The 10724-nt window shown below is 57.0% G+C and overlaps 2 protein-coding genes across 2 annotated transcripts in view; one reads left to right on the forward strand and one right to left on the reverse strand.

The window, feature by feature from the left end:
• PTSG_07932 (uncharacterized protein) overlaps positions 1-1726 on the reverse strand; it is a gene marked incomplete at its 3' end in the record, with an annotated part of 3827 nt that extends 2101 nt beyond the window's left edge. The window contains exons 1-6 of the mRNA XM_004991678.1: positions 1529-1726; positions 1113-1180; positions 939-1003; positions 809-874; positions 239-291; positions 48-132 (exon numbers count right to left, since the gene is read on the reverse strand). Coding sequence (XP_004991735.1) covers positions 48-132; positions 239-291; positions 809-874; positions 939-1003; positions 1113-1180; positions 1529-1598 — 407 coding nt within the window. The 5' untranslated portion in view covers positions 1599-1726. The remainder of the gene's footprint in view (positions 1-47; positions 133-238; positions 292-808; positions 875-938; positions 1004-1112; positions 1181-1528) is intronic.
• Positions 1727-1761: 35 nt separating this feature from the next.
• The window catches only part of PTSG_12655 (uncharacterized protein), a 19178-nt gene continuing 10215 nt past the window's right edge, over positions 1762-10724 (forward strand). Inside the window, exons 1-21 of the mRNA XM_004991679.1 lie at positions 1762-2729; positions 3007-3082; positions 3354-3475; positions 3686-3791; positions 4032-4116; positions 4365-4507; positions 4813-4899; positions 5103-5168; positions 5351-5622; positions 5852-5932; positions 6214-6307; positions 6460-6489; positions 6627-6731; positions 6925-7029; positions 7344-7513; positions 7772-7823; positions 8121-8172; positions 8377-8426; positions 8636-8747; positions 8939-9012; positions 9187-10640. Of these exons, the coding sequence (XP_004991736.1) occupies positions 1768-2729; positions 3007-3082; positions 3354-3475; positions 3686-3791; positions 4032-4116; positions 4365-4507; positions 4813-4899; positions 5103-5168; positions 5351-5622; positions 5852-5932; positions 6214-6307; positions 6460-6489; positions 6627-6731; positions 6925-7029; positions 7344-7513; positions 7772-7823; positions 8121-8172; positions 8377-8426; positions 8636-8747; positions 8939-9012; positions 9187-10640 (4298 nt within the window). The 5' untranslated portion in view covers positions 1762-1767. The remainder of the gene's footprint in view (positions 2730-3006; positions 3083-3353; positions 3476-3685; positions 3792-4031; positions 4117-4364; positions 4508-4812; positions 4900-5102; positions 5169-5350; positions 5623-5851; positions 5933-6213; positions 6308-6459; positions 6490-6626; positions 6732-6924; positions 7030-7343; positions 7514-7771; positions 7824-8120; positions 8173-8376; positions 8427-8635; positions 8748-8938; positions 9013-9186; positions 10641-10724) is intronic.

Consider the following 10724-nt stretch of genomic DNA (forward strand, 5'->3'; position numbering starts at 1 on the left):
TTCTGTACTTGTTCAGGTACAGGATGGTGCCGTGGCACTGCTGGCACGCCTGACGCAAAAACGCTTGATGTAGATCGCAAACAAGAACGCGGTGGAGGGTGGTAAACGTCACATGATGAGAGTGAATTGAAGCTTGCAAGTGTACACGCAGCACAGGTATCGAATACATACAAAGCAGCGCACACTCACAAAACAGGCACACACACACACACACACACAACAAAACAGGCACACACACACACACGCACACACACACACACGCACATGCGCGCGCTCTCTCTCTCACTCACTCTCTCACACACACACACAACCACTCTCATACAAAGCACACACACGTATGCATGCGTGCACAAAGGCAAAACAACACCAACAACTGTATACCCGTGTGGGTGTGGAAGAAGTGTGGCAAAGCCCGCCTGGCTGAGGGCATGGGCGATTGATATGTGGGCGACATGGGTGCGCTGGCTACACGCGACGATGTGTTGGTGGGGTTGTATCGGTCCTCGCCCGGGGAGAGGGCCATCTTGGGCGGTGGCGACTTGATGGGGGAGGGGCTGCCTCGTGTCGGCGACGGTGGGGCAGAAGGACGTGCAGGGCTCGTCTGTGTGCACTGCGCAAACACCGTTGGCTTCCAGTGCTGAAGAGACAAGCCGGCGGGCGAGAGAGAGATAGAGAGATAGAGAGAGAGAGAGAGAGAGAGAGAGAGAGAGAGAGAGAGAGAGAGAGAGAGAGAGAGAGAGAGAGAGAGAGAGAGAGAGAGAGAGAGAGAGAGAGAGAGAGAGAGAGAGAGAGAGAGAGAGAGAGAGACAGAGAGAGAGAGAGTGTGTGTGTGTGTGTGTGTGTGTTCATGTGTGTGTTTGCGGTGAGCGTCTCGCTCAAACAAGCACACACATGAACACACACACACACACACACACACACACACACATGATACTCACCCCCACACTGATTCGCCTCCGGATCCACGGCCCGTTGGGTCGCCCGTCTGCGCCACAAAGTTCCTCTATCCAAAGGCGGGTGAAGGCAAATAAACGAGAATCGGACTGCGATGAGGCGGGAGGCGTGCGATGGGGCCATCCATGTTGTCAATCACACAATTTCTCTTCACATACCACAACGCGGTGAAACAAGGAGAAGTTGTAGTACTTGCACTTGCAAAGCTTGAGGAAGTTCATGGCCTCTGCAACACATCACCACGAACGCCACGACGTGTGTTTGAAGCGTAAGTCGACTGCACTCCGTGAGGGGCATATGACATGGAGTAAACGCTTCGCAAGCAAATGCACACACACACACACACACACAAACACACAAACACACATACTCACACAGCAGACGCACACACGCACACACACACACACTCACACAGCAGACGCACACACTCACAGACACACACACACACACAGACACACACACACACACACACACATACGCACACACACACACACGCACACAGACACACAGACACACAGACACACAGACACACACACACACACACACACACACACACGCACACACACACATGTACCTTGGGGGCATTCCTCTGTGTAGAGGTCGATCTCAAGATCGCCCAGGCTCGTCTCCATCAGCACAGCCATCTTGCCTTGGTTGCCAGTGAGCTCGTTCGCTGGCTCGGTTCACAGCACTCAATCACACACGAACACTCCACTTCTGCGACACACAAAAACGACGTTTGCTTGCTTCTTGCTTGCTTGCTCAAAGTCAGGACGATTTATGGAAGATTTAAGGCACTTTTCAGCAGCGACGATGGAGGGGTTGTATCAGAGCTTTGAGCCGCCGCCATCGGAGGTGAAGCCTGCGCCTGCCTTCTCCGTGGCGCGTTGGTTTTCCTTCGGGTCCTCATCGTCATCGCCGTCATCGTCGTCGTCTGCGCCACCACAAGCACCGACGGCGTCGTCTGCTCCTTCTTCATCGTCACAGCAGGCCGAGCTGTTCCATGACGGTTTCATTCATCACCGCCAGCTGCCACGGTATGTGGAGAGTGCCGAAGACGTCGCCCAGCACCAACAGCAACAGCAAGGTACGCTGAGGCCCGCGGACACACACGCACAGCAGAGAGTGGTACAGCCACAACAACACCAGCACCAGCAGCACCAGCAGCACCAGCAGCACCAGCAGCAAGGAACACAGCGGCACCACAGGCCTCATGGACCTCAGAAGGAATTTGTTGTCGCCACGTCCGAAGCAGCAGAGTCACACCAGCGACCAGCGTCGTCGCAGGCGGCGCAGCAGGGATCCTCGGCAAAGCGAGGCGCCAGAGTCCCCATGGGCATGCCAGAGCGCCCACCTTTGGTGACCGAGGGCAAACCAAACGAGCTGTCCCTGTTTCCCGCCCCGGAGAAGATCAAGCCGATCCCGATGCTGAAGATGCCGAGGCTGTCGCGGCCGGGGCCATCGCGAGCCGGCACAGGCACACAGGCAACGCTGCCGTCGAGTCAGGGGTCTGATCAGGGTCGCAGCACCTCTGACCCATCTCTGCGTCTTGGCGCGCCCGGTAGCGGCACTACCGCTGTCTCTGCGCCAGCAACCGGTGGAGGTGCTGGCATGTCTGGCAAAGCATCAGCTGCGGTGGCATCATCATCGTCATCATCCAAGGCGGCCGCTACGACAGTAGCAGGAACGACGGCAACGTCAGGCGGAGAAGCCTTGTCTTCATCAGCACGTGCCCGGGAAGCCTCCATTGCAACCGATGCCCCGGCGACTCGAGAGTGAGCGAGTGGGCGGCGGAAGCAAAGGAATGGTGTTGTGTGTGCGTATCTGCGTTTGCGTCTGTGTGTACTGGTGTTTTTGTGCGTGCGAGTGCCTGAGTGTCACACATACACACACCCACACACCCACACACACCCACCCACCCACCCACACACACACACGCACACACACACACACACACACACATACACACCACACACATATCATGTGCTTGTGCTTGTGCTTGCTGCCATGCTGTCATCACCACACGCTCTCACGATTGCGTCGGCACGACAGACGGTCGTCGAGTATGCTGCGCATGTCGGGTGTTCTGCGGCGCGTTCAGCTGCTCGGCATATCCACACACGACAAGGTGCGGTGATGACACCACCTATAGTCTTCCTTGCTGCCACAAGTGTTGCTGCTTCCATCGCGTGTCGCCATGTCATGTCGTGTTGTTGTGTCGTGATGTTGAATTGCAGCAGCGCCTTGCTAGTGTCGCTTGTTCGCCAGAGTGTTTGCTTCAGTGCTCCATTGCTCACATCCACGACCACCGCCCGTTGTCTCTGCTGCCTCTACTGCTGCGAATGGCCATTGCTACCGTCGCTGTATTCGCTGCGCCACCTTTCGCAACGCAACATCAGGAGTTTCGGGAGCACTGGATGCCTGACGACAACGTGAAGGAGTGTTACGAGTGTGGTATGCCCTTCCACGCCATTCGCCGCCGCCACCACTGCCGCGTGTGCGGCCAGATCTTTTGCTGGAGGTGGGGCCCTTGGTGTGGTGGTGGTGGTGTGGTGTGGTGCGGAGAATGCCTGAGGTTCGTTGGTTCAAGTGAGTAGCTGTCTACGCACACGTGTATACATACGAAATCACACCCACACACACACACACACACACACACACACACACACACAATCACATACACACACATACACACACCCACACACAATAACACGCGCGCGCTCCGCATCAGGTGCTGTCGGGATCAGATTCCCGGGCACTACGTGGGGCGGGCCGGGTACCTTCGCTGCTGCAACTTCTGCGCACACGTCGTCACGTCGCCCTCAAAGGCACAGCCGGTAATTACAACAGATGTCGGCGATGAGCTATGTGTGCGTGAGTGAGTGAGTGAGTGAGTGAGTGAGTGTGTGTGTGTGTGCGTGTGTGTGCGTGCGTGCGTGCGTGTGTGTGGAGCATTGCGCAAAGCAATGGGAGCAAGCATGTCTGCATTCAACGTCGTGCGTTGACCCAAGTCACCCATGTGCACTCCCTTTACACACGCACTTCTCCTCCTCCTCCTCCTCCTATCGCTGCTGCAGTCTGCGCGGGCCCAGCCGGTCTCTGTACTTGATTCCTCGTTTGCCTCCATGCACCACTCAACGCGCCCGCGCACAGACAGCGATGGTATGTTGCGCCGTGTTTGTGGGCACGCGCGCGCGCGCGCGTGTGTGTGTGTGTGTGTGATAGTGTTTGTGTTAACTTCTGTGCGTGCACGTGCGCAGAACCATTCAGCCAACACACCAATCCATCGAATACCATCACCCCCAGCAATCTAATCTCCGTCACTTCAACTCCTCAATATCACCACCCTCCTCACCACCACCCTCCTCACCACCACTACCACCACCACCACCATCGCCTCCACTCTCCAGACTCGGATGGCCGTGGGCGGGCGGGTCTACCAAAGCCGCTGCTGTCGCTGTTTGGCAGCACGAGCACGGAGCACGTGCCCACGGTGAAGGTGTGCAGCGAGCTCCTCTGCAGAGCCGTCTCCAAGGGCCAGATCGAACTCCTGGTGCGCTGGCGTTTTGTTTGGTGTGATGGTGTGATGGTGTGTGTGTGTGTGTGTGTGTGTCTGTGTGTCTGTGTGTCTGTGTGTGTTTGTGTGTGTCGTGTGTGTGTGTGTGTGTGTGTGTGCGTGTGTGCGTGTGTGTGTGTGCGTGTGTGTGTGTGTGTGTTGGCAGCGTTGGGTGAGCTCATTCTGACCTGCTGCACGTGATTGGCCTGCACCGTTCGTTCATCATGCGTTTAACCCGCCGCCATCTCACACCTCTCCTGTCTCTGTCACAACTGCCGCAAATCTGTTCCTTCACCACCAAGGAAACATCTGATGTGGAAGACGCATTTGTAGGGGAGGAATTTGTGTCCTGGCTCCTTCGCCAATCCTACGTCCGGCGCAGAGCACAGGTGGGCATGAAATAGAAGCAAGTGCAGGCACACCCGCCCACACAGACAATGCGTCTCTGTCTCTCTCTGTCTGTCTGTCTGTCTCTCTCTCTCTCTCGCTTCTTCATGCTTGTCTTGTCACAAACACCGCAACTACCACTGCTAACACCATCACTACCATCATGTCACCACAACACCAACATCACCAACACCGCTGTCATCAGGCTGTTGAAATTGGGCAGGTGCTTCTCGACAATGACCTCATCTCCAGCGTGGGCCGCACAGACAAGGTACAGCCACGGCCGACCGTCAAGTGTGCTGTGGAAGGGGGATGGAGAACATGCTAAAACTGTCGTGTGACTGAGTGCCGTGACGCTCTTATTCACACACACACACACACACACACAAACACACACACACACACACACACACACACACACACACACACACACACACGTGTCACCCTCTGCAGCCGCATGTGTACAAGGACGACGGCACGTGCTACCGGCTATCGCCGCGCATCTTCTCCCTGGACGTGATGGACACGGACACACGCGAGGGGCGGGCGAGCGGCAGCAGCAGCGGCGCAGGTGCCGGTGCTGGCGACATCACACACGTGGACAGCACGGAGCCCAACTGGCTGAAGGACATCCAGGTGCTTGAGCCGACGTTGGCGGAGGAGGACGAGGAGTTGGGTATTGCCATCGAGGAGGAGCCACTTGTGCAGGATCCAAACGTCCAAGTGTAAGAACAAGCAACACAGCACACGTTTGCATGCCCGTGCGGATGTGTGTGTGTGTGTGTGTGTGTGTGTGTGTGTGTGTGTGTGTGTGCGGATGTGTGTGTGTGTGTGTGTGTGTGTGTGTGTTGCGCGAATGTGTGCTGCGTGTCTGTGTGCCCAATTTTCGTCACCCTCCCCCTTTGAGTGATGTGACGCCAGCTTCTCCTGCCTTTCCACCTTTGTCCCCGCCAGCGTGACGTCCCGGCACCACGTCGCAACACACGCCGCGCCCTTTGGCGGCGTCAGCTCACCATCGCAATCGCCAATCCCACCGTGAGAACCATGAGAACACACATTTGCACGTGGAAGCACGCACACACACACATGTGGACAAGTGCCGTTGTGTTGTCATTGATGTACATACACACGCATATACGCAGTCCTCAGCCTTCTGTTGCAAACACGCCTGCGTATTCACCATCACCACCATCACCACCCTCAAAAACACCACCACAACCATCACCACCATCACCACCCTCAATAACATCACCACAACCATCACCATCATCACCACCCTGAATAACATCGCCACAACCATCACCACGACGCATCAGGGACGCGGGGTCTGTTGCTGCGCCGGTGGCGGCTGCCCCACGATCGCCCGCGTGGCACACGACGCGACCCGCCATGGACACCCCAGCCGTCGAGGTGCTGATGGTGGTGGTGGTGGTGGTCGATGGTGGTGGTGGTGGTGGTGTTGATGGCGGCGTGCGGGTGTTGTTGTATGTTTGGGTATTTGTTGAAGGGTTTTTCGCTTCCTCTGTGTGCTTACCACCATCTACTTGAAATGGTGACAACAGGAGGTGCGGCCCGACGCAGAAACCGTGACGGTGAGACGAACCATACACGGAATATTTGCACAAATGAACGCACACACGCACACGCACAACCGCCCACGCACAATACACGCACACGCATACATAACCTTACACTTGCATGCATTCACGCAACCTACGTGGCATGCCAGGTGATATCTGCGTCCTCCGTCGATCAGGAGCAAGGAGGGCGCGTGCTCGCCACCAAGCGGTTCAGGGCTGCCAGCCTCGCCCACCTGCACAGGCTCCTTTACCAGGTACGACGCGGTGAACGGTTGGGCACGTGAAATGTGTGGACATGCGTGCGTGCGGTTTCGCTTCTGGATTGTGTTTCCTTCGCCACAGTCTCTCCACCAATGTCTTGCTCACCACCACCACCACCACCACCACCACAACCACCACAACCACCACCACCACCACCACCACCATCATGATCGTCGCCATCCCTAGTGCCTGGAGGACGCAAAGTTGCCGGAGAGCTGGGGCCAGTGCATCTTTCCTCTGATTGAGCGCGTCGGGTCCACAATTTGCCCGCGCATCAAGATGGGTGACCAGGTACACGACTTGCCGATGAGCGGTGGTGGTGGTAGTTGTTGTTGTTGTTGTTGTTGTGGTGGTGGTGGTGGTGGTGGTGGCGGCTGCTCTCCCTGCTCTTTCCTTGCTTGGCGGCATTGCTGATGGGCTGTGTGCGGTTCTGGTCTGTCATCGCCGCCTCTCTGCTGTTCCCCCAAACCACGTTGGGAGGGTTAACTTCTCCGCTGTCCTTCAATCCTTCACCCATCCATTCACGTCACCCCCGCCCATCCATCCATCCCGCTACCCCCCCCCCCTCCTCCACGTCCACCCCCACCCTCTCCCACTTGCGACAGATGGACGTGCGTAAGTACGTGAAGATCCGCTGCCTGCCCGGGGGCGACATTGGCGAGTGCTCGTACCACAGCGGCGTCATCTTCACCAAGAATCTCGTCCATAAGGCCATGCGGCGGCGCATCAAGCGCCCGCGCTTGCTCATGCTCGACTTTCCCGTCGAGTTTACAAGGTGCCCTGCACCGCGTGTGTGTGTGTGTGTGTGGCGTGTGTTTTTTTTTTTTTTTTTTTTTTTTTTGTGTGTGTGTGTGATTGTGTGTGCGTGTGTGTGCGTGTTTGTGCGTGTGCGTGTGTTCGTGTTCATGCAAGTTTTCCTGACGTGTGACCATGCTTGTGTGCGCTGCTCAACTCCATGGCCACCATACGTCTCCTTTGCTCACCCGCACAACCCTCATGCTGCTGCTGTTCCGTCGGCACATCGATGTGACAGTCGCGGCACCTCCAAGTTTGCGAGTATGGACGCCCTTCTCCTGCAAGAGAGGGTATGGCTTGCTCAACTTGATATGTGTTTGTGTATTTGTGTGTGTGTGTGTGTGGTTGTGGTTGTGTGTGTGTGTGTGGTTGTGTGTGTGTGGTTGTGTGTGATATTGTGTGTGGTTGTGTGTGGTTGTGGTTGTGGTTGCGATTGTGTGTCAGTGTGCGATACTTTGGTGGACGTGTGTTGTTATGCGGTGTGCATGCGCTATATCACCATCCGCTGCGCACGCTCCTCCCACTCTTTCATGCCACCAACTTGTGTCTCCATGCGTGGTCACTGCTGCCGCTGCTGCTGTCAACAGGAATTCCTCAAGAACGTCGTCGCCCGCATCCGCCGCTGCCATCCAGACCTCGGTACCCGCACACACACACGCGCACACACACACACGCGCACACTGTTTCGCTGCGCTTGTCGCTCCCTCCTGTTTGTGTACGCGTGTGCTTGGTTGTGTATGTTTGTTTGAATGCGCGTTTGGTTGGCTTCCTTCAACTCACTGCCCCCCGTTCTCCTCCTCTTCGTCTTCGTCTTCGTCTTTGTTCTTCTGCGACTGAAATCAGTGCTTGTGAGCGCCACTGTCGCCCGCGTCGCCCAGGATCTACTGCGAGAGGTACAGCCGTAATGGCGGCAGCGAATTGCGCATGCACACGCGCTCATGCATACGACACCCTTGCGAGTGACACACCACACAAACAGTTCACTCAGCTATAATTCGCTCACAACACGACACACACACACACACACACACACACACACACACACACACACACACACACACACACACACACACACACACACACACACAACACCGCCCCTCAGGCCGGGATCAACGTGATGGTGAATGTGAAGAGGCACGTGCTGACGGCGCTCGCCCGCTGCACTGGCGCCGTCATCCTCCGCTCCATCGAAGAACTCATCCAAACACAGCTCGGTACGCGCATGTGTGTGTGTGTGCTGTGGGCTGTACGTGTGTGACATGCACATGCCAGTTGACTCAAAGTCTGCCTTCCGCATGTGTGTGTGTGTGTGTGTGTGTGTGGATGTGTGATCAACTCCCATCCACCACGTCTTCATGAATGCTCACTGGCACTCATGGTTCGCGCTTTGCTGCACCTGGTCCAGGCGTTTGCGAACTGTTCCATCTGAGGAAGATTGAGTTGGCGAATGGAGAAGAGAAGACGCTGGCGTTCTTTGAGGTCTGTTCACCGCACTCGCGTGCGTGCCTGTGTGGTGTCAGTGGACATCCCACAACGTTTGCTGTGTAAAGTCATGTGTGTACGCGCAACCTCTCATTTCAAGTTTGTTCAATTTCACTCACCTGCCAACACACACACACACACACACACACACACACACACACAATGATACAGGGGTGCGACCCTGCGCTGACGTGCACGCTAATCCTGCGCGGCGACGACGACTACGGCACGCTGCTGCGGGTGAAGAGCGTGGTGCGCCTGCTGTGCTTTGCCAGCTACATGATGCACATGGAGGAGCGCGTGCTGCTGAACCACTTTCTCGACATCCCAACGTCGCGTTTCCCGGCGCTGATTGACTCGCGGCACTGGCCGCACGCTTTCGACGACAATGATGATGATGAGGATGATGATGATGACGATGATGACGACGAGCACAGTGATGATGATGATGATGACGGCGGTGCTGCTGGTGCCGGTGTGTCGCCTGGCGTGATTGAATCGATTGACGGAGCCATCACCACGGGTGGTTTGCAGCAGTCAGCAGTTTCGTCGCGGGAAACCGCCGTCGAAGACACGCGGCCAAGCGAAGCGGAGGACCATCACCACCAACACCAAAAGGAGGAGCAACAGCAACAGGACCAAAAGGAATTGCACCGCAGCAAGCAGCTGTCACCGGTCAATGAAGTCCCGTCATCAACAGCGAGTGGCAGCGACCACGCCACGCTCAGCCTTGCCAACAGTGCCAACCTGGCGCCACAAGACGGCAGCCATGGCAACGATGGCGATGGTGCTGTGAGCCCGCCACAGCTCACGGGCCGCGTTGTGCGTGTGTGCGATGGTCCCGGTGCCCAGGAATCGGTGGAGGTGCAGGTGTCTGTTGGCGGCGCTGATTCGACGCCATTCCTGACACCAACAGCGCTCTCCGACGCAGAGGAGGACGGGCATGCCGAGGAGGACGATGTTGGGGGTGATCGTGGTGGTGATGGTGATCGTGGTGGTGATGGTGATGAAAGAGGTGGAAGCAGCATGAACAGTGGTGAAGTAGCTGCTGAGGGCGCGGCGAGGGACGATGCAGCTGCAAGGGAGGAGCTGTTGCAGTTGAAGACGAGTTCACGTTTTGCGCGTGCAGAGCGGTCGCCACCGCCACAGGGAGGCGCTGTGGCTACAGCAGACGTGTTCCAAGCCCCCACTACACACGCCCAAGAACAGCAGCAGCAGCAGGAGCAACAACAACAGCAGCAGCAGGAGCAGCAGGAACAACAGCAACTCCCACAACACGAGCAGCTGCTGCAGGAGCAAAAGCGCCTCGAACAGCAGCACGAACGACTTCTTCTTCAGCAGCAGCAAGAGGAAGCGAAGGCGTCAGCCAACCAGCAAGCGCAATCAAGTACCAACATCACCACCACCGGTGCTTCGAACACCGCCAGCAGCACTGAGCGCAGTCGGAAGCGCGCACCACTGCGCGAACGCATCAGGCGACGGCTGCGTCGTGGATCTGTGACGACGGGCAATGCGTTGGCCGCCACCACCATCACCACCATGAGCACGCTTGCATCGGCTCCGTTTGGAACGGAGAAGGAGGAGCCGGCCCGCCACTCGTCCGTCAGCATGGGCGAACTGCAGAGGTGGGCGTGTGTGTGTGTGTGTGTGTGTGTGTGTGTGTGTGTGTGTGTGTGTGTGTGTGTGTGTGTGTGTGTGTGTGTGTGTGT

Source organism: Salpingoeca rosetta (genome assembly GCF_000188695.1).
Source record: "Salpingoeca rosetta unplaced genomic scaffold supercont1.19, whole genome shotgun sequence".
NCBI lineage: Eukaryota > Choanoflagellata > Craspedida > Salpingoecidae > Salpingoeca > Salpingoeca rosetta.